We start from the raw sequence: 25,223 nt of genomic DNA on the forward strand, positions 1-25,223 counted from the left end.
AACATTGGAGTGCCAATTCAGAGAAAACATATTGAAAATCCAGGGCTTTATCTTTAGTGATGTATTGTCAAACAAGTAATGCCGTTTCTTCTATATCCAGAATAAACGGTTAAGAGAATCAAGGTATCTAAGTGCAAGTAACTCCTCTTACTATTACACTAAAAACACATTTACTGAATACTTCCTCTCCTACCATTTTCAGCTCAGATGGTTTGTGGCCATAGTTACAAAGAAGTTATGCTTTCATCAGGGATTGCAGCAACGATTTTATTGATTTGGTAACTGAGAATGCCACCTGGTCAATATGGGCTCCTCATGCCTGTGCTATGCCAACAGACAAACAAGGGGATGTATTGTTTGCTACTGACAAAGAAGGAATGTGCTTGTTTTATAACAATGAGGAAAGATTTGACCAGTGTCTTTAAACTAGGGAATTCTCTTATGCACCTATTATAATTACTGTGATGAAAATTAAATGTTAATGTAAAAATAAAGTAACAAAAATTGTAGCACCATTGAGGATTGAGACATTCAGAAATGAAATTTGGCTGACCTACTAGATAATAAATCCCAATAGTTGAATGTCTGTCTGAGAGCAAAGGGAAGGTGGAATAGAAAGTGGAAGAAACAAAGATGTAAATACTAACTAAAACCTTATGACCAAGTTTAGCATCTAAAATTTTTGTAATAATGAATATTTTTCTTTAGTTGTTAGAGATATATAAATATGTATGTGGGTATACAAATATAATTATTTAAATATGTGTATATGAATTAATTGCATTTTCTTATTATTTCATATAAGAGGTTTGTTTTCCATAGATTAATTTATAATATAATCTTTAAGCAACAGATTATTCAGTTAGTATTGTAACATAGAAGAATAACAAGCAATACTTTAACTTATAGAGAGTTATTTACAAAGACATTGGGAATGTTGTGTTTCTTTTAATGGTGAGATTCAGAATATATTTGTAGAAACATCTTGCTTAATGGAAGTGGGAATATGTAATTATTTCATTAAGGAGTATCAGTATGTATAGAAGAATGTTTATAAATGCTGAGTAGCCAAGTAATGTATGTTTCATTCATTTATCTACTGGCCTCAGCAAAAAATTCACCGTTTTATGCTTTGCTGTGTGATCCTGGAACTGAGAACATGTAAGCTACATTTGTCCTCTACCAGATGACCTCCTATAATTTTTTGCCAAAAGATGTGCAAGAGGATGGAGAAAAGACTTCTTTTGTTTAAGTAAGATAGGTACATGAATCAGGTATGTGAGAAGAATGGAGAAACAGTGAACAATGGAAATTTAATGATTATTGTCTAGTCAAGAAGATTTATGGGCCAGTGGGAAAAGTCTATTTTGTGTAAGATTCCAGATCAATTTTAGGGCTTAGAGTTGCATAGACACCTATTTCACAAGGCCTAGAGAGAAAGTCAGAAATGTCTTTCATACAAGTTACTTACCTTCCAAAAACCATTGATGGCACCACACTTTCCGCAAAGCATTCTTCATCTCCAGATTTCTCAGAGTATAAATAAGAGGGTTCAACAAGGGGGCAATGATGGTGTAGAGAAGAGCAAACACTTTATCTTCTGGGAAAATTATGGGTGGTCTAATGTAAATAAAGAGGCCAGGTACAAAAAATAACACCACAACTGTTACGTGAGAACTGCAAGTGGAAAGAGCTTTGCTACGACTTTCTGCAGGATATGCCCTGATGGTATATAATATCAGTAAATAGGATACCATCACAATCACAAAAGACACCAAAGCAATCAGACCTGAATTCACAATTACCAAAAGACCAATTCTGTATGTATCAGCACAGGCCAGTTTCAGCAAAGGAAACACATCACAGAAGTAGTGATCTATCTCATTGGGACCACAAAAGGGTAAGAAGATGGTGAGAAGAAATTGACTGGCAGAGTGGACCAGTCCTCCAGAATAACAAGCTATGATGATTGCGTTACACCTCCACCTGCTCATGATGATGGTGTAGTGCAGGGGCTTGCAGATGGCCATGTAGCGGTCATAGGCCATCCCTGTGAGGATAAAGATCTCAGTGCCTCCAAGAAAGTGAATGATAAACAATTGTATCATGCAGTTACTGTACGAAATGGTCTTCCTTTCTGCCAGTAAGTCAGTCATTAGTTTGGGTATCACTGTGGATGTGTAGCAAAGGTCACAGAGTGAGAGATAATTAAGGAAGAAATACATGGGTTGGTCAAGTAATTGAGTGCGTGAGATAGAAATCATTGTGATCAAGTTTCCCATCCAAATAGCAATGTAACAAATTAAAAAGAATACAAAACAGAGTATTTCTATGTGCTTGTTTTGAGAAAGTCCCAAGAGAATAAACACAGTGACATTATTCTTTTTTCCCATGTTCCAGTGCTGTAAAAATGTGTAACAGTCACCTGAAAAGATATAATTCATAAATCAACATCAGAAAAGTTTATGGATAATATTGTTGATAACATACATATCATAAAACTATGGTTGGCATGATTCCAATGCTCCAGAAAATAAAAATATAATATTTAATAAAAATCATGGAGATTTCTGTAATTCTCTCTGAACATTATGTTAACTTTTCACATTAATAAAATTATATTCATACAGTCATCCAACTGAAAACCTATAAACAATATTATTTAGTAGCAAGCATTGCCCAATTCCAATTTTGTATAAAATTAAGTACTTGGAAAGGATGTAACTTGATACATTACTAACTCAAAATTTGTTAATGATACAAATATAATTCTTGTAGTATTTTTGCTTAATGATGCAAAAGCCAATGCAAAGTTTTAACTGTGCTCATAAGTGTAATATATGCTGTCTAAAAATTAGGTAAAAATCAGATGAAAAGTTAATGTAATAATATATATTTAATAAATGGAAAGATAAAGCTCTGCAAAAAGCAAATGCATTTTGTTTGACTAATATTTTCTTGCTTGTTTATTTTTTTCTTAATTATTTGTGAGAATAAAATGCTGACATTTATAACAGAAGTATATTTTTACAAACATTTCAATTATAATCATACACTTAAAGCACAGAATAAAACAGTAGTAAAAACTAAAAGGAGCATAAGGCAGTTTACCTTGTTGGTTTTGCCCTTGATTCCATGTATCATATTTTTAAGTCAATTTACTCTCAATGGTTTGAAATGGAGCCTGTATTTCTGTATTCTATTATCATCCAATATATGCTTTTTTCAAAATACCTCCAGAGTCTGACATTGTGTATTAAGTAGAAAAAGTTCTGGAAAGTTTTGTGAAAACATTACGGACAAAGAATTGCCAACTGGACTCTATTATTAATTATACACAATGTATGAATTTGGATAGCAATCAGTTAACTTCCGAAGTTATCTCCATAAATTGGGAAACCTGTCTGGAGTTTGTCACAATATAGTTGCAAACTTAATTCAATAAATGATCATTGCTTTATTAACCATAGAAATAATAATATTTGACATTAGTATCAAAATATTTGTTCTACCAAATTATTTTGTCTAACAGTTGTTAAGAACATTGTCCCATTACTAATTTCTCCCATCTAGAAAATGAAATTTTAGCAGCTTGCAATCATTTTCATCAGGAAGAAAACTTGGAGGTCTACTAGTCAAATGCCCTCATATTAAAGAGAAGGGAATTAATTAAAGGTAAAATATCAAATGAATAAATGTACTTCGAATTGTGTTTTTTGTTGTTATTATTATTATTGCAATAATGAAATCACTCTAAAATGTTTGAAGTGATGAATGCACAACTATTTGATTATACTGAATACCATTAATTATACCCTTTGGATGAATTTATGCTTCATTAATATGTATCAGTAAAATTGATTTGTTAAAAATGTACTTTGGATCTCTAACATTCAGCAACTATATTAGACCAAACATGATTTATTTTATGAAAATATAGCCAGTAAATTTCAGGCTTACCAGTGTTTCAGTTAACTTAGTTTGAATCCCAGTACTGATGGAAAAATAATATAGAACTGGTAAAAAACATTGTATAATTGTTTTTACTGTAAATTATTACCACAATTTACATCACTAATACTTACCATCTTTCCTAGAAATTTGTGATACACATTCTGCCTTAATTGTGTAGCTATCTTTTCTTATCAACTCATTTTTAAATTAGCTCCTCATCTATTTTTTAACAGATTAAGTTGACCATGTCAACCTCAAAATAAAAAAAAAAAAAATCCATTGCAATGAATATAGGGCTTTGAAAGCAATTAATTTCTATGGTTTGGTTTTAAGATTTAGAATTAGCTTATCAACAAGCTATTGATAAGAGAAATGAATAGGCTTTTCAATATATCTCCAGCTAATCTATGTAAATATTTCCTCACCTATAAATGAAAAGAATACATAAAAAATATTTAAATTCTTATTTTGGACAACTCTTAGAGTAATTGCCTATTCATTTAAAGAGACGTTAAAGGAAAACATTATTTTAATCATGTGCCAGGAAATAAAATGCGCCTCCACTGTTCTCTCCCTAATACCTCCCCTGAAAGTAAAATGAGGAAATTTTGGTTCACACGTAAAATTAAGCTTCTGAAGAAACTAAGGTTACTAAAGAACTCAAAAAAAAAAAACCAAAAAAAAACAAAGAAACATTCTGTTTGCATTTATTGTTATAAAAATGAATACAGCTGAATAGGTTCTCACAAGCTGAGGAATTTTGGGAAACAATATTGGGAGACTACAATTTTCTACAATCCTAAGGCCACTGATGATGATTTATTTCTTTTCTTGATTGACTTCCTTTTGATTTCATATTATCTATAAACTAGTGATTCATTATGTATAAATTGCCATCAATTTCCTAGCTCCTCTGTTTTAAACTGAAGGTGATCCGTAGTTTCTATTCCTGACTCAGCCATCAATTTTAGCTCTGAGTTCTACAAGAATCTTCACTCCATTTAACAATGTTTTCTTCATCTAAGCAGTAGAGAAATATATCCCCTGTAAACTAAATCAGTGAATGAGTTCTGAGTTCCAAATTTTAAAAAAAGTTCAATATGAACTATAAATAATAAAATACTATGTAAACAAATATGGTACTATGCTTAGTTAGTGTTCATACAAAAGTATTAATACATTACAGAGATAAAAATTACTTGAGGTTTCCCTGAATTAAGTAGATACAGAATACCTAACTAGCATGTATCATATTAAAGCTGGAATCCAGAATCCAAAACTGAAACTTAGAAAAAAATGCAGAACTGAAGCCACAATAAATTCAACGTTAAAACCCCCATTTTTTCATATTAGACTATTTCATTCAAAACCATGAAACAACCACAATAACTGGCATTGATCCATTTCAGACATTCTAATTTTGATATGCAAATGAAAATGGATAAAATTAAGCCAATTTTTTTATTTCTATAAGAAAACTACAAACTCTCATTTCTTTCCTACCTATGCAGCCACCCTATAAAAAGGAAGAAAGTCATGGCTTGTATAACTGAATAAAAAGCACTGAGTCTTCTCAGACTCTCAAAAATAAGTAATGTTATTGCAGCCACAAATAATCCTTCCGAACTAAAAATGGAGTAGAAGAAAAGAAAAAATCATGAATCTTTCTCTTGTGTAGCTATGCCCTTAGGTTCACCATCACAAAAATGATGGATTTAGGCTCCACGTTTTATAAGATACTTTCAAATAGGATATTGAATAACCCTTAAGCTATCTCACATTGCTAAATTGAAATCTCAAAACCTTATGAACATAATGAAGTGAAACTGCCTGGGTCAATATTCTGGCTTTGCTTGGAATATGCATATGACTTCTGCAGGTTATTTAACTCCACAAAACATTAATAGTTCTAATAAATCTTATACTAGTTTACAATTTTAAGCAATTCTGCCTAATACTTTTCTAAATATCTTATATGTATTAACTTCTTTTTTGTTCCTAATACCTCCATGAAGTAAATCTTACTTAATATATTTCATAAGAGTAAAATGAGGCTTAGGGAAATTAAATAATTAGCCCAGGATGACCAAGGAGCTAATTAGTAATAGAGTCAAGGTTAAAAACAACATATACTTCTCATGGCAATACACTTAGCAAAATGTTACACACTTAGCATAGTGCCTGATTTATACACTTTCAATCATTAATCTATGCCATAGTAAATTCCATCAATGTTTAATTTGAATAACCTCAAACTTCTCAAGTGTAGAGTGACTATCTTATACTGTTCTGTGAAATATTAGAAAGTGCTTACACATAAAATTACTTTTGAATTCTAGCTATCACTTTTGCATTTTTGGCATATATTATAATTTCTTAGATCATCACATTGCTCGTGAGTATTTGGGGATAACAATATTTCGCTTCTAGGACAGTTGTTAAAATATAAGCGTTTAAAAAAAATAAAGTATATGAACTGACATATTAAAGTATGTGTAAGGGGCACAATAAAAGTTATTCCTGTTTCATAACTCTTGTCTAATATACTCTAAGAGTCATACCCCAACACTGATTAAATAATCATAGAATGAATAAAAGAAATATATTGAATGGCTTAAAGCAGGATATATATAAAATATTGGGTAACTGACATCATTACAATTGTAAACATTATAAGAAGGAAAGACAGATTGAAAAGGGAATAGAGATAAGAAAAAACAGCTTCCAATTTTGAGATATTTCCATGCATTGTTAGAGACCTGTTTGGAGACTTCGGTTAAGTTTATTTGGCTGAGGTAGGGGTGAAGTGAGGGTTTGGGGCTAGAAGTGTAGTCATGCTGGTCAATGCAGCAGGGAGCATATTCATTCTTTCATTTAGTCTTCACACAACTTTGGTAGTGTGTGAAGCATTTTTTCTTATTCAATACTTCGTTTACTTTCTAACAAAAGTCCTAATAAGTCTTCCTATTATTTGAACTTCCAAATACAACTAAGTATAATTTCCCTGTCACTGACTATCTGACTTGCCCTTTATGCATACAAATGTCTAAAAACTCCAAGTACTAGGACTGTATTTAACTTTGCCTGTTTAATAATTAGTTATCTTTACAATGGAGTGAGAAAAATGAAATTTCATCTATCATATAATCAGGTAGGATACTGGAAGAGAGGAAATGTTATTTACCATATAGGTTCTTCTGCTTCTGCTTCAATTGCTTTTCTTCTCAGTATTTTCACTCTTTCCTCATTGAAAACCTGGACATTTTCCTAATGTTCAAGCAATTACCTTCATCTTCTTGAATTCATATTTCCCTCACTACTAGAACTATTATTAATATGTACTTTCTATTTCCTCCTCTCATCGTTAGAAGAAAACCTTCTAAAATATTGGGACAAATGGCACCCACCTTTCACTCAAATACGGTTCCCACAAATAATAGGAAATCAAATATTCAGAGCAACAATTTAAAGGGAGGTGCAATGATTTCCACATTCAAACAAGTCAAATTTTGATGTTTATTTGCATCACTAAAATTGTTCCTGAAGGTATGCAGGCCACATAATTAGCTATAAAACAAACAGTAAACATGATAAATTATAAAACAACATTACTCTTATACACTGGGGCATTGACTATTGCTTCCATGTTGCATGAACTAGCAAATGAAATAATCATCTTACCAAGTGTATTCCTGTAGGTCCACTGCACAACTTCAGATAGAATCTGGATTATAAAGAGAATGCAGGTCATGCTTAGTCTAGGTCCTGTGATTTAAAAATCTTAATCATTAGGTATTCCTCCTGGGCCCCAATAATTGAATGCCTCTATTTTATGCAAAGGTTTTTGTTATGAAAACAAATTTGGTGCCTTTTGCTTTGAATGCCATTTTCTTTCCCTAAATTCTTTAAAAGTTTTTGGAGAAAAGATATGCCAATGCCTTAATGTTGGATAATGTCTTCATTTCTCCTCAAAAAGTGACATTGTGTTCTCTGAGCACATTACAAAGGATTTTACTTATTTCAAAGTATCATTTTAGTTGATTCCTGAAGATTTTTAAGCTTAGACATAGTGTTACTGTACTGATTTAGAAAAATCCCACAAGAAGAATTTGAAAAACAAAACAAAACACATACAGCTGAACCTATTTAAAATTTTCCTCAATTCCTTATCATTACCATACATGCTTCTGTCTTTCTTTTCAACTTTACATAGAAAGAAAAAATGGAACCTGACTTCCTATGTGCTGTGTTGTCAGAATAAGTAATAGAAAATGCATGTTGATCAACTCACTCAAAGCAACCCAATAAGTTCCAAACAGCAAATATTCCCATTAATTTTTCAAAGCAACCCAATGAGATGGATATGAAGAATGTCCATAAAGAAATCCTGTCTATGATCAATTGAAAAGGCAAATGCTATGAATAAAAGGTAAGCAATATCTAATTCTAGAGGTAAGGAAGGTTTTAGATCAGTAAGGATTATTATATGTCCTTCAGGAGATGGTGGCAGAATTCTGCTTCTAGATTCATGTGGAAGTATTAATAATATAGATATTCTAATTAAAATTATCTATTTTCACTTTTCTTTATATATTTCATAATTTTAAAAGTCACTGAAGTCACATAGAAGTTTGATTTGCTCCAAAGAAATCATTAAAATCAGTTCTGGTTATTTATTTCCATCCAGGTACTTTCCTGCATTCCTAAGGAAACCTTTTTAGAAATTATTCTTTTCTGCTAGATATTTCTATCAGTCTAGGTCATGTTTATATAGTTGTTCCTCTTTATGAGGATGAAACTGGATGAAAGGTGATCCTTGTTTTAATGTGGCAGGGAGCAAGTTAAGGTGTACTGATTTCAGAAGGAAAAAAAAATGAAAAGTGACAAGCTTGGATATTTATCTGAGATTTCCAAACTAAATGTGGAAAGTGCAGCCTAATTTTTCTTGCAGCATATAGAAAAATGTGAGAGGAGAGGGATAAGCTGAAAAATTAACTCCTCGGACACAGAAACCAGAAATTGATGATGTGGAAAATTCTGAGCTTCAAGAAAGCAAGTTCCCAGAGAATAGAGCCTATTGTGAGGATTTAACTGAACATGGAACCAGGCAGTCATTTTAGTGCAAGTCAGAATTGGAAATTCAGTTATCCAGAAAAGATCTTGTCTCTTGTTCGATGGTTGAGATCCCTGTGTGTTACATGCAATATTGACAATTTTTTGCAAACTTTGTTTGAATGGAACAACTGATGACCTGGACTAAAGGAACAGAAAAGGGATGTATAGAAGGAAAAATCATTTCATATGCAATAACATGGAAACTGAGGTCTAGACTAAAGGCATCTTCTCAAGCCAAGAGAGTGGACCCACCATGTATGTGGTAAAGGTGAGTACATCACAGAGCTTATAGAGCAGAGGCTTTCTGCCCCATTTTTCAGGAATAGGGTTACCACGTCAGTTTTCTTAGATCTATGCTTGATGCGGTTTGAGCTGAGAACATATGTGTCACCCCAATGAGATACTGGAGTCCTCAACACAGTGTTGGGGAAAACAGGCTTGCCATGAAAGTCCTCCATCAAGCCCAGAAGACAAAGCATCATTCTATAGATGATTTTTCAACCTTGAAAGCTAATGAATTACGTCCTGCATGTTTTTGGAATTGTTTCATGCCCATGTATCTGTTTTCCTTCCAATGGTGCCCAACATCCAGGAGGGAGAGGGACAGAGAGAAAAGGAGGCCAAATGAAAACTGTGAGGTACTCACCCCTGTGTTTGGGAACAGTACATATAACCCACCCTAAAGGTGAAAAGCTTTGGTAAAAACTCTGGCTTGCTGAAACCAACTGAGTGTAAAAGAACATTTTCCTTCCTAGAAGGAAGAGAGGTTTCACAGAGGGTGGAAAGTGGATTCTCTTCAGTGAGTTTGGCCAGCTGAACTCCCTTGGAAACTCACATACACACACACACACACACACACACACACACACACACACACCCCAGCCAGCACTGAAGTGGCCCCAGGGAGAGGGGACAGAATATCTGGTCAGGCAGTCATTCACCTCTATCACTCTGGGAAAGAAGAAACTAGATCAGAGAGGTGGTGTAGGCACCTAACCAGCCCGGCTCCAGCAAACAGTTAAAAGCCCAACTCACCTGAGGGAACGTGGTCAGGTGGAGCCAGTTAGTTTCCAGAAGTCTATTTAATCTATAGTGTGGGAGGTAGATCAATGGTGAAATGCCTGCCTCTCGTATAGGAAGTCCGTGGCTCAATTCCTGATACCTCCTAAGAGAAGGATTCCACAGAGGAATCCACTGGGATGTCAGACACCCAGCTGGTACCCTATGACAGGGAACTTATAAACTGAGAATTTTTTTGTTTTAGGTTTTTCAATCTGCTATTTTTATCATTTTTATCTTATTTTTTTATTATTGAATTGATTTGCTAAACCTGAATAAAGCAGGCTGATTGATTGATGAGCACCAATGGCCTGAGATGGTTCTTAGGGTCCTAAAAGGGAAGCCTGTTTTCCCTGGTGTTTGTTTGTTACCTTTTCTCTTTCTTTGTTTCCTTTTTTTATCTCCTTATTTTATGTCCTTAGTTTCTTTCTTTCTTTTCTTTCTTTCACTTTTTCCTTCTTCTCTTCCTGTCTTTCATTTCACCTATCCTGGTTTGGTCTATTTTATTTCCTTTTTACTTTTTCTTTATCTTTTTCTTTTCTCATCTTCTATCTCTATGGTCTTTTATTTTATTCTATTTTCTTTCTTGTTTCATTTTTTATTCAAAATTTTAAATTCTTATTTCTTTGTGTTTTCCTTTTTAATGATTTCTCACTTACTAATTTTTTTTTTATTTTCCTGGCTCTTTTATGGTTCCTTTTCCGTCTTTTAAAAATTCTTACTACTACTGTTTTTTCTCTTCTCTCTTTCCTTTTCTATGGTCTTAATTTTTCAAGGGAACACAAACAACTAAAAGATATGGAATAACTGGAATCAAGTGTCAAAAAGTAACCTTAACACAAAACAAAGCAAAATAAGCCCTAGAGTACCAAGAGAAGCTAACTATCTAATAAGCTCATCAAGATTAACAGATGTCTAAACACCAACAAAAAATTATGTCATACTAAAAAACAGGAGAACTTTGCCCAGCCTAAAGAAAAAGCAAGAAAACAGGAGGAGATTCAGAGCATGAAACAAGTCAAGGAAGCCCAAACAAATACCATGACTCAACTTAATGAACTGAAGGAAGAAATAAAGAATATTAAGAAGACACTGAATAAACATACTAAAGAAATCATAAACATACATAAGAGGATAACAGATCTGATGGGATGAATGGCACAACACAAGAAATGCTGGCAGCACATAATAGCACTTTTGATCAGGCAGAGGAAAGAATTAGTGATGCCAAAGTTAGTACATCTGAAATCAGACAGTAGAACAGATAGACAAAAAGATAGGAAAAAAATCAGCAGAAATTGAAAATCAGGGAATTGAATGACAGCATGAAATGCACAAACATATGCATAAAAGGCATGCCAAAGAAAAAGGGAAAGGGGCAGGAGTGTTGGAGGAAATAATGTCTGAAAATTTCAAAACTCTTTGAGGAACATGAATGTATATGTCTAGGAAGCACAGCCCGCTCCAAAAAATATATATCTTAACTGGCCTACCCCAAGACATACTTCTCAAATTGTCAAACACTCAAGACAAAGAAAGAATACTGAAAGCTGCAAGAAAAGAAGAAATCCATCACATAAAAGGGAAGTATTATAAGATTAAGTGCTGATTTCTCATTTGAAACCATGCAAGTAAGAAGGCAATGATAAGACATAGTTAAGGTGGTAAAAGAAAAAAATTTCAGTCAAGAATTCGGTATCCAACAAAGCTGGCATTCACAAATGAGGGAGAGTTCAAAATATTCACAGATAAACAGAAAATAATACAGTTTGTCAATAAGAAACCTGCCCTTCAAGAAATTGTAAACGGAGTTCTGCAGGTTGAAAGGAAAAAAAAAAATAGGAGAGAGAACATTCGAGGAGATGTTGAAATTTATTAGTAATAATAACAAAAAGATAAAAAGAGAAATAAAAAGAAAATATGACACATAATAGCCTAAAGAAAATAAGGCTAATGTAACTAATGCTTAGACAGTAATAACATTGAGTGATAATGGTTTAAACTCTTTAATTAAGATACACAGATTGACAGAATGGATAAGGAAATACAAAATACAAATATATGCTGCCTACAAGAAACTCACTTTAGACCCAGGGTCACAAGGAGGTTGCAAGTGAATGCTTGGGAAATGATTTTATATGCAAAAAGTAACCAAGAAAGAATGATAGTAACTATTCTAATATAGGATAAAATAGACTTCAAATGAAAAACTACTTAAGAGACAAAGAAGGACATTATATATTAGTAAAAAGTGTAATCTATCAAGAAGAAAAAACAATCATAAACATTTATGTACCTTACCAGGGTGCCCCAAAATACATGAGACAAACATTAGAAAAACTAAGTGGAGAAATAGTTGCCTCTACAATTATAGCAGGAGATTTTAATTCACCATTATTACCATTACACAGAATATCCTGATGCAGGGTCAATAAAGGGAACATACGTTGAATAAAATGTTAAAGGACCTAGACCTAATAGACATATAGAGAATATTATAACAAATATAGTGGTATATAAATTCTTCTCAAGCATGCATAGATCATTCTCCAGGATATGCTACATTCTAGGTTACACAACAATTATCAATGAATTCAGAAAGATTAAATTATAAAAAGTAATTTCTCTGACCACAAAGGAATGATGCTGGAAATTAATAAGGAGCAAAGAACCAGAAGAGAGACAAAGTTATGGAAGTTAAACAACATACTCATAGACAATCAGTGAGTCAAGGAGGAAATTGCAAAGAAAATCAGTAACAACCCTAAAATGAAAGAAAATGGGAACACAACATATTAAAACCTATGGGATGTAGGAAAAGTAGCGCTGAGAGTGAAATTTATAGCCATAAATTTCTATATTAAAAATGAAGGAAGAGATAAATTCAAAGATCTAACTGAACACCTGGAGGAACCATAAAATAAACAACAAACTAGTGCAAAAGCAAGTAGAAAGAAGGAATAGATGTTAGAGTAGGGCTTAATGAAATTGAGGGAAAAAAAAACACTAGAAAAATTTAATGAAACCAAACATTTGTTCTTTGTGAAAATTAATATAACTGACAATCCTTAGTGTGTTGGTTGGGCTAAAGTGTCAATTCAACCAGATAATTGGGCCCTGTTATTTGGCCAAGCAAGCAGTGGGTTAATTGTAATACAAGGACATTTATAGATTTATTCACCAGTGAGTTATGGCATAGATAGCTGATTATTTCTACATCAATCAGGGAGATTGCCATCAGCAATGAGTTATGCTTTATCCATTTAGTTGAATACCTTAAAAGGGAAGTGATTCCAGCATTCAGCTCATTTTTGGACAGTCAATATTTTCTAGAACTCATAAAGAACCTTCATTAGACTTTCATTGGAGCCCCTGATTTGAAGGCTCATTTTTGGACAGTCAATATTTGCCAGAACTCATAAAGAACCTTCATTAGACTTTCATTGGAGCCCCTGATTTGAAGGCTGCCTGCAAAACCTGGACTTTTGCATCCCCACAGTCATGTGAGAGACTCTTACAAAATTTTGTACTATTGACAAATATCTCCTATTGATTCTCTTCTATGAGAAAACCCTGACTAATACACTTAGCTAGACTAACAAAGGAAAAAAGAGAGACAATACAAATAAAAAAAATAAAAAATGAGAGAGGGGATATCACCATTGATCCCACAGAAACAAAGAGTATCATAAGAGAATACTTTGAAAAATTGTATGCCAACAGGATGAATAACAAATGAAATGGACAAATTTCTAGAATCACATAAGCAGCCTAATTTGATGAAAGAAAAACTTGATGAATTCAACAGAAAAATCACAAGAAATGAGATTAAATTAGTCATCAAAAGTCTCCCAACCAAGAAGAGTCCAGGACCAGATGGCTCCACACATAAATTCCATCAATCATTCCAGAAAGAACTAACACCAATCCTGCTTAATCTCTTCCAAAAAGGAAACTGGGCAGAACTTTGCTCAACTCATTCTGTGATGCCAATATCAGTCTAATACCAAAGCCACAGAGAGACACCACAAGAAAGGAAAACTACAGACAATCACTCTAATGAGCCTGGATACTAAAATTCTCAACAATATAATTGCTAGCCATATCCAATAACACATCAAACAATATATACACCATGGCTAATTTGGTTTCACCCCTGGCATGCAAGGATGGTTCAACATTAGAAAATCAATCAATGTAGTACACCACATTACAGATGGAAAGAAAAAACAAAAAAATCACACATGATCATCTATTGATGGAAAAAAGCATTTGACAAATTATAATATCCTTTCTTGACAAAATCACTTCAAAATATATGTATAGAAGTTATCTTCTTTGACATAACAAAGGGAATTTTTTAAAATCCCACAACTAACATCATATCCAATGGTGAAATGCTAAAGTCTTTCTGTCTAAAACAGAAACAAGACAAGGACGCCCTTTGTCAATACTTTTATTTAACATTGTGTTAAAAGTACTTGCTTGAGCACTTAGGCAAGAAAAAGATATAAAAGGCATCTGTAGCAGTTTGATATTGTTTATGAATTCCAAAAATAGATATTAGATTATGTTTGTAAACTGGCCTATTCTTCTGAACATATTATATTGCATTGGATTCAGTGATTTCACTCTTATTTGATTCAATTATCATTAAGGCATTGATTGGGACATATCAGTAGGAACTTGAGTCTCAGCCTCCTTAGTGAATGGGGAACTCACAGTCAAAATGACAAGACAAAGGAGTTAGTGGAAGTTTTGATGTCTTTAACATGTGGCAACAGACTTTGGTGAGGGAAGTAACTTATGCTTTATGGCATGACAACAGTGAACATCTACTGCATATAAATATCCTTTATTAAAGCCAAAAGATTTCTGGTATTTTACAAAGGCACTCCTTTGGCTAACTAACAAAGCATCCAAATGGGAAAAGAAGATTAAAACTTTCACTTTTTGCAGATGGCATGATCCTGTACACAGAAAGCTCTGAGAAATGTATGACAAAGCTTGTAGAAGTGGTAAACTAGTTCAGTAATGTGGCAAGATATAAGACCAACATGCAAAAATTTCTTAAATTTCTGTACAATAATAATGAGCAATCTGCTGAGGAAATCAAGAAAAAAATCCATTTACAATAGCAACTAAAAGAATCAAACACCTAAGAAAAACTTAACTAAAGGCATAAAGGACTTGTACCCAGAAAACTAGACAACATTATTAAAGGAAATCAAGGAAGACCTAAATAGATGGAATGATATTCCATGTTCATGGATTGGAAGAATAAACATTCATTAAAATGTCTGTCCTACAGAAATTGATTTACAGATTTATGCAATCCTAATTGACTTTACAGCAGCATTTTTCCCTGAATTGCAAAAACTAATTATGAAATTTATTTGAAAGTGAAAGAGGTTATGAATAGTCAAAGATATATCAAAAAAGAAAAACACAATTGGAGGAATCATGCTACTGACTTTAAAGCATACTATGAGCTACAGTGTTAAAAACTGCATGGTAGGGGCATGGCTTAGACATACTGAGCAATGGAACTGAACTGAGAGTTTTGACATATATCCTTGCCTATCTGGCCAACTGATATTCTACAAGGTCACTAAGTCCTATCAACTGATATTCACCAGGGTGACCAAGTCCATTCAACTAAGACAGAATGGCTTCTTCAACAAGTCATGCTTGGAGAACTGGATATTTATATCCAAAAGAATGACAGAGGATCACTCTCTCATGCTTTATACAAAAATTAACTCAAGATGGATCAACTATATAAAAAAAATGAACCACAACCATGAAATTCCTAGAAGATAATTTAGGGAAACATCCACAAGATCTTGTGTAGGAAATGGTTTCATAAATTTTACACCCAAAACACAAGCAACAAAAGATAAAATAGATAAATGGGACCTCGTCAAAATTAAAAACTTTTGCACCTCAAAGAAGTTTGTCAAGAAAGTGAAAATGCAGCCTAGTCAATTGGGAGAACATATGTTGTAACCATTTATCCAATAGGGGTCTGATATCCAGCATGTACAAAGAAAACCTATATTTGAAAAAAAAAGACAAATAACCCATTTAAAAATTAGCAAGAGATTATAATAGAAACTTCTCCAAAGAAGAAATACAAATGGCTTAAAAGCATATGGAAAGATGCTAAGTATAACTAGCTATTAGGGAAATGCCAATCAAAACAACAGAGATAACATTTTACACCTATTAGACATGGCATCTACTTTAAAAAAAACAAAGAACTACAAGTGTTAGAGAGGATGTCGAGGAAAGGGAACACTCATCCACTTTTGGTGGGACTGTCAAGTGGTGCAGTCATTGTAGAGAAGATTTGTCAGTTCCTCAGGAAATTAGCTATAGAACTGTCATATGATCCAGTTATAGTCATTTGATATTATTATGAATTCCAAAAAATAGATACTGGTTTATGTTTGTCATCTGGTCTCTACCTGGGCATGATTAAGTTATGAATAGTGCTTTGATTGGGCCACATCAGTAGGGCATTGAGTCCCTATCCTTTGGTGGGTGGGGCTCATAGATAAAGACATGGCAAAGGACAGAGTTGGGGGGTTTTGATGCTGGAGTTTTGATGTTGGAGTTTGATGCTGAAGCCTTAAACTAGAGCCCTGGGAATTAAGCTCACAGGAGAAAGAGAAGCAAGCCCCAGGAAGAGAGGAATCTGAGCCCAGGAAGAAGCAAGCCCTGGGAAAAAAGGAACCCTGAGCCCAGAGAGAAGCAAGAGTTTGGAAGAAATGAACCCAGGAAGCCTGGACCCTCACAGATGTTGGCAAACATCTTACTCCAACACGTGAAAATAAACTTTGGTGAGGGAAGTAACTTATGCTTTATGACCTGATATCTGTAAACTCCTACCCTCCCAAAAAATACCCTTTATAAAAACCAACCAATTTCCAGTATTTTGCATCAGCACCCCTTTGGCTGACTAATACACCAGCTCTACTACTTTTGGGTATATACCTAGAAGAATTGAAAGCAGGGTCACAAACAGTTACACACACAGCAATATTTATAGTAGTATTATTCACTCTTGCTAAAAGTTAGAAGCAACCTAAGGGTCTATCAACAGAAGAATGGATAAGCAAATTGGGGTATATACGTTCAATGGACTATTACCCAGCTGTAAGAAGGAATTCAAGTTAACACATGTGACAACATGGATGAGTCTTGAGGACCTTATGTTGAGTGAAGTAAGCCAGTCACTGAAGGACAAATATTGCATGACCTCACTGATATGACTGAAATAAATTGAGCAGGCTTACAGAGTTAGAGTATGGAAGATTGGTTATCAGAAGGAAAGGGAGTCAATGGTGGTGAGCTGATACTCAGTATGGGCAAAATCTATGACTGAATGGAAGGAGTTGTTTGTGCAGTGAATGGGGGTAATAGTGGTGCAATTATGTAATTGTGTTCAATGGTGCTGGGATGTGTGGGGGAGTAGATTGGGAGTTGTTTTAGACTATCCATGGAATGAGGGGGAGAGCTGGAGAAAGGAGCAGGCAAACTGGATTTGGTGGCCTATGGTTAAAACTACAAGGGTGGGAATGTTCTTCTGGCAAATATGGCAATGGAGGGTTACTGGTGCAGAGCACTGGGGGTGGGGGAACATGAGGTATAGAGAGGACCTGGGGCATGCTTCTATGGAATATACAAGTGTACTTTTTGTCATATTATGCCAGTGGGTGGATACATAATAAGAAAATATTAAACTGCCATCATAGGTAGTCCTCTTATGTTCTCAATTAGAGGGTCAAGAATCTCAAGAACATATGCAATGACTAATAAAAGAAAGCAAATTAATCTGTTAAGCCTTCAGTACTGTTGCATGTTATTAGAAAGAAAGAGGGTAAAGGGGGAGAGGGTTGGGTATATGGGAATCCCCTTTTATAGATCCTATATTTTCTATGTGAGTTTACTGTAAGCTAAAGCTTCTGTGAAAATAAAGCAAAAAAAAAAAAACCACAGGAATTATGGAGGAAATTGTCAATGCACACAAAAGTTAACAGACCTTACAGTGAAAGAAATATTTAAAAAAATTCACTGTATTTTACTTTTCTATTTTTTATTTTTACAGTATTTTTAATGTTTTTATATATTTTTTGTATTTTATTTATCATTTTATTTTCTTATTATTTTTACTTCTTTATTTTTTCAGTTTTATTTTTGGGGAAGTTTTGGATCATAAAAGGGCCACAACTGTGGTTGGAGAGACTCACTGGTATGGGGAGATGTATGGAGAGGAATGTACCTGAGGCATATGAATATATTTAGTGGTCATGGGGCATTGTCTTGGTGGGTGGAGATCCACACAATAAGCAAAAATTTTGAATTCCTGACCTCATACATCCTGATACATTCTCTAATAGAACAGCAGGAATCCCCCAAGTACATGGGCAGTGTCTAGTGTAGAACCATTATACTAGGTCCTTGATACTGATGGCTGTAATTATGAACCTTTCACTCAAGAAATTGAAATGAAGCATAGTATTATGTATTGCCTAAGAGTTACCTCTTGAAATCCTCCTTGTCAGTCAAATGTGACCTCTCTAAGCAAAATTCAGCATATAAACACACTACCTTCCTCCACCCACCCTGGTGTGAGACATGACACCCAAGGATGAGGCTCCCTGACACAGAAGGATTATTACCAAACACCAACTAGTGATGCATTTGAAAAAAGATCTTGACCAAAAGGGGAAAAGTTTAGATGCAAATGAGTTTTTATTGTCAAGAGATTTTAAAGTAAGGAGGTCTTTCCAGAGGTGATACATATGCATGCCTCAGCATGATCACACTGACTGCCACAGTAAATATTTCCCCTAACTCTGAGGCTCCTGAGGGCTCTAGAGACATCTAGACACTATAGGTAGGACAGATAATCTCAGGAATTCAGTACTCTGTCATTGTCCGTATACTAGTTGAGCCCTGAATCTCAGCAAGAGTTGCATCACCTAGTCTCCGTTCATCAAATTCACCCAGGACAACTAACCAAAGGATAATGATGTACATCACCCATTCCAAAAAGCAGACAGTATCTACAACTGAAAGCAAGACAGTTCCATTCATCTTCCCCTTGGGATCTAAGCCCCCTTCCGATTGGAAACAGAGTAGTCATCACCATCTCCAAATCTTCAAGATTGTGGAATGAATGTTCCTCATAAGGGGGAGATGCAACTATTGTCTTAAATAAACTTATGAGTATTCTAGCAATGGAATCAATTTTATCATTGATATAAAGGTTGTGTCTACCAGCAGTTCTGAGAGCAGGAAGAAGGAAGTATAAGTGTAACATGGGATACTTTGGGAACAGTGGAATTGTCCTACATGACATTGCAATGATCGATACAAGCCATTAGTTATTTTGTCAAAATTTATAAAACTATGCAGTGCAAAATGAAAACTATTATGCAACTCTAGGCTATGTATAGTAGCAATGCTTCAATATGTGTTCATCAATTGTAGCAAATGTGCTAATTAATGAAGGATTTGTCAATGTGGGATAGTGTGGGAAAGAGAGAGTGCTGATATATGGGAATCCCCTATATATATACATTTCTACTTTATACAAAATCTTTATGGAAAGAGTGGATACATTCCTCAAAAAATTGTTTTTCCCCTTCTTTATTTTTTTAATGTTACATTAAAAAAAATGAGGTCCCTATATATCCCCCACCCCTCTCACCCACTCCTCCCACATCAACAACCTGATGTAATATTTATGTAATCTAAAGCTTCTTTAAAAATTAAAATATATGTATTTAAAAAGAACATACCTTTCAAACACATCTTGTTATTGTTTCTCTGGTCATTCTGGTACTTCTAGATTTAAAAGGATTCTAATGCTCATCCTCGAGTTTATTTATTCAGGAGTGTATTTAAACTTTCTAGATACTGTTCAAATTTACTACCTTTCTTCATTTAGAAAAATTACAATGTAATCTCATTTCAGAAAATAAGTTAATGTAATACTTGAAACAAAAGTTATCAGAGAGGAATTCTAGAAAAGAAGAATGGTAAGAACAAAACCAACCTTAAGTAGAACAAGGTGAGAAGAATAGACATGAATTCAGGAATGGGTGTTGTAGATGAGGCCAACTCAATACACTCATAAGGAGTATCTTGGTGTGTGTATTTGTGGAAGGAAGATGGTGGGAAGTTTGACCAGCTACCTCCAATCAGCTGTTTGAGGCACTGTTTGCTGTGGCAGTCAATGAGATCCTGGTGAAATGTGCATAAATGTAACCACTGGAATGATCTCCCAACTCTCTTTCAAGTCTCTTAGCCATAAAAACTCATTTGTATTTACCATTTCCTCCTTTTGGTCAAGGTCTTTTTCCAGATGAATTTCTAGTTGGTGCTTAGGTAATAATCTCTTGATGCCAGGGTGGCTCACCTCCAGGACTCATGTCCCATACTAGGGGGAGGGTAGTGTGATTATATGCTGAGTTTTGCTTAGAGAGAGGCCACATTTGAGCAACAAGGAGGCTTTCTGGAGATAACTCTTAGAAAATACATAAAGCTAGGCTAAGTTTCGATTTCTTGAGAAAAGTTTTATAACTACAATTATCAATATCAAGAACCTGGCATAATGGTCTAACTTTTCTTCAGTAGGCACCACCCTTCTACTTCAGGGATTCTTGTCATGTTATTGGAGAATATAGCATAACACCCCAGGATGGGAATTCAATATTCTTTCTGTTATTGTGTTGGTCTCTACTCACAGAGACAATGCCCATGAAAAATTGAACATATTCACATGCCTTAGATACCTCAGGTGAAGCCCTCCCCACATATACCCCAGTCTGACACCCCACACCAGTGATCCTCCCCTGCTATATATTTGTGACGCTCTGTGATCCAAAACCTCTCCCAAAATGAAACCAACCAAATGATCAAATAAATTTAATAAAAAAAGAAATAGTTTTTAAAACACTTTAAATAATATAAAAATTTGTAGACATTGTGTTTTTCAAATAAATTATTGAAGTTTTCATTCAAAAACAAAAATAATGTACATAATTAATAGATACAATGTGAAAAGTTTTAACCTATGTATATACATGCAAAACCATGACCACAGTGAAGAAAATGAATAGATACAATACCCTCAAGTTTCCTGAATCTTCCCTTTTAATCCTATCTTCCTGCCTGTTTTAGTTTCCTATCTTTCCTTTTTGCTAAAACCAATACCATACAATGAGTTGGTTTAACAACAGGAAATTATTGTATCACTTTTCAGAGACTAGAAGGCTTGTTTTCTCCAGGGGATAGTATCTTTTGGCTGCCTGCCAATCTTTGAAATTTCTTGGACTTTCCATCACCAGGTAATGCAGATGGCAGTGTCTTCTTTCTTTCTGGGTTCCACTGACTTCCAGCTATGTTCTTCTCGCTTGGCTTTTCTTTCTTTACCTAAATTCCTTTTCTTCTAAAGACTTGAGCCATATTGGATTTAGGCCCACCCCATTTAATTTGGGCACATTTTAAATAACAACATCTTCAAAGGTCCTATTTACAAATGGGTTCACACCGAAGTCCAAGATATGAGACCTCAAAATGCTTTCTTTGGGACATGATTCAGTCCCAAAAACTGCTTTTCTGGTATTATACAGGAAAACTGTGATCTGCTTTCTTGAATGTTGGATTAATTTCCAATACCTAAAAATTTGGTAAATGGGATTATATATTTTGAACTACTGAATGGTGAGGATTTGGATTTTTTCACTCAAATTACATATTCTGAGGTCCATTCACATCATGCATTTATTAGTAATTATTTCCTTTTTATTGCTAAAGAAATTTCAATGTTAGAAAATTCCACAATGTTTTTATTCATCCACAAATAATGGATATTTTGATGCGTCTAATTTTTGGCTTTTACTGAGAAAGCTGCTTTAATCATTCATGTATAAATCCTTAGAAGGGCAAATGCTTTCATTATGTTGGATAAATACACTGTAGTGGAATGGCTGGTCATATGGGAAAGTGTGCATTTAATACATATTTTTAAATTTCTAAAATCTTTTCAAGAGTTGTTGTGCATTTTACATCTCCTGTAGAAATATGTGAGACCTGTGGGGCCACATACTTGTTAACAATTAATGCAGTCTGCCTGTAATTTTAACCATCAAAGTGAGTATATGGCAGTACAGTTGTGGTTTTATTTTGTGCTAACCTAAAAATTAATGACAGCTGGCATCTTTTCATGTACTTATTTTAAAGGTTATATATATTTTTTAACATTTATTTGCCCCCATCACACCCCCCCCCCCCCAATTGTCTGCTGTCTGTGTCCATTCACTGTGTTTTCTTCTGTGTCTGCTTGTATTCTTATTAGGTGGTTCTGGGAACCAATACTGGAACCTTCCAGAGTGGGAGGTGATTACTCTCTTTCACCACCTCAGGTCCCTATTCTGCTATGTCTTCTTATTTTCTTTCCTCTGTGTCTCTTGTTGTATTATCTTTCTGTACCAGCTCTCAGTGTCAGCTGGCACTCCTGAATGGGGCAGCTTTTCCACACTGGGTAGCATTCCCATGGAGGGGGCATTCCTGTGTGATGGCATTCCAGCATGGGCCGGTACTCTGTGTGGGCCAGCTCACTGTGTGGACCAGCTTGCCCTCACCAGGAGGCCCTGGGCATTGAACACTGGACCTCCTATAAGGTAGTTGGGAGCCCTATTGTTTGAGCCACATCCATTTCCCAATATATATATATTATTTCATAAAGTATTTTTTCAAAATATTTGCTTACTTTTTTGTTACATTTTTTTCTCATTGAATTTTTTATTATATTTTCTGAAGAGTAGTTCTTTAGAACTATATGACTGTCAAACATTTTCTCCCTGAGTTTAACTTGTTTATTCATTCTTTTAGCCATCTAATTTTTACAGCACAAATTTTCATTTTGATAAAGTCCCATTCATCATTTATGCTGTTGTTTAAGGATTACATTTTCATAAAATATGTAACAATTCTCTACAAATCCAAAGTCATGGAGATTTCCTCCTGTGTTTTATTCCATATATTTCCTTTTTTAAGTATTTAGTTTAGATGTCTATGATCCACTTTGAATTTTTGAATACTGTAGGATATATAGATTAAGGTTCATGTTCTGCGCATATGGTATACCTGTGTGATATGAGTGTTCATAAGCTAGGTTAAGGTATTCATTTAATAAACTTAAGTAGGTTGGGCTTTAAATTTCTAGAATTTCTTAAATTCATATTTATGAACTAATACATATCTTAAATAGCTAGTACTTGCACTAATATGCTGAACAAATAGATTGATCAAAATCATCATATATTATTTGACCTATTTTTGCAAAAAAGAGGCATTTTATTATGAGCTGAAAAATGAGTGCTGGAAAGGACTACTAGCAAAAAGATAATTAATCTTAGTTTTGTTGTTAAGCATTCTCCTTTGGCTTTTCTCTTGTCCAAATTTATTATTTATTACAGATATTAATCTTTTAAAATCTTTTTTAGATTAGGGCATATTTATCACATCAAATGAAACTTAATGAAAGCATGTTATAATCCTAATATTTTAAAAAATATTTTACATTTTTAAGTCACATAACAACCCATTAGTAAGGGTTACTATAATTATTCTCATTTTATAAAAGGAGTATTAGATGCATAGGAGGGTTCAATTAATTACACAAAATCATTAAGATATAAAGTAACAGACACAAGAAAAGAAGTTGTACTTGATGCCAGATTCCATGGTTTTGCTTTGTTATCCACAGGCCAAAGGGACAATCCAGCCTTTTTCTATCTCTGTAAAATTAATGGGTCTTTTTACATATCAGGCTCACAATAAGTATAAATATAAGCAATGCTCTCCCATTCTCTATGCTACATATAACTTGCCTGAGGTCCCTAAATCACCCTATAATTTCACATATTCATTGAAACTACATATTCTTGAATATAAGAAAAATCAACAATTAATCACATCCCAGAAATACCCTGAATATTTGCTAAAAATTTCAATGATTCTACTTCTTGTCATCTATTTTTAAATTTTTTTTTTGTCTTTATTTTTTTAAAATTACATTCAAAAAAAAAATGAGGTCCCATATACCCCCAACCCCCCTCTCCCCACTCCTCCCCCTATAGCAACATTCTTCTCCATCATCATGAGACATTCATTGCATTTGGTGAATACATCTCTGAGCATCATTGCACCTCATTGTCAATGGTCCACATCATAGCCCACACTCTCCCACGTTCCATCCAGTGGGCCATAGGAAGACATACAATGTCTGGTAATTGTCCCTGCAGCACCACCCAGGATAGCTCCAAGTCCCCAAAATGCCTCCACATCGCATCTCTTCCTCTCACTCCCCACACCCAGCAGTCACCATGGCCACTTTCTACACACCAATGCCAAATTTTCTTCAATTACTAATCACAGTAGTTCATGAATAAAATATCAGTAAGTCCACTCTAATCCATATTCTATTCCTCCATCCTGTGGACCTTGGATTGGTTGTGTCCACTCCACATCTGTAGCAAGAGGGGGCTTAGATTCCACAAGGATGCTGGATGCAATCCTCCTGCTTTCAGTTGTAGGCACTCTTGGCTCCATGATGTGATGGTTTACCTTCTTCAACTCCATGTTAGCTGAGTGGGGTAAGTCCAATAAACCAGAGTGTAAGAGTTGAAGTCTGTTGAGGCTCAGGGCCTGGCTATCATATGGTCAGTCCAGAGATTCAGATCTCCAGCGTATATATTAAGCCCCAGCACCAACTACATTTCTGGTAAAGTAACAGGAGAGACTTGTGAAAAAAGATCACATCTGAGTCCAGCTCCACCACACAGAAACACAAACTCCAAGGAAGGGCCAACTGATATGGCACTGAACTCCATCTGCCATGTCTTGTTATCTTTTGTCATGGTTCAGGATATTGGCTGCAAACAGGGAATTTGATGACTCAATTACTAGGCCTCTGAATTTAAAAACATGGTGTATTATTAAATAAAAGCCTCACCTTTCTCCTTATTAAGTAAAAGGCACATTTTTGAGGTTGCTTTTATGAACATTAGAAAGGT

General features: G+C 34.4%; 1 protein-coding gene across 1 annotated transcript; it reads right to left on the reverse strand.

Moving 5' to 3' along the window:
* Nucleotides 1–1,143: 1,143 nt before the first annotated feature.
* On the reverse strand, nt 1,144–2,393 carry LOC101443120 (olfactory receptor 4P4-like). The gene has a single exon (XM_012528301.3). The coding sequence runs from the start codon at nt 2,391–2,393 to the stop codon at nt 1,464–1,466; it is 930 nt and encodes a 309-aa protein (XP_012383755.1). The 3' UTR covers nt 1,144–1,463.
* Between the last annotated feature and the right edge of the window lie 22,830 nt (nt 2,394–25,223).

This window comes from Dasypus novemcinctus, chromosome 10, assembly GCF_030445035.2.
Source record: "Dasypus novemcinctus isolate mDasNov1 chromosome 10, mDasNov1.1.hap2, whole genome shotgun sequence".
Lineage (NCBI taxonomy): Eukaryota > Metazoa > Chordata > Mammalia > Cingulata > Dasypodidae > Dasypus > Dasypus novemcinctus.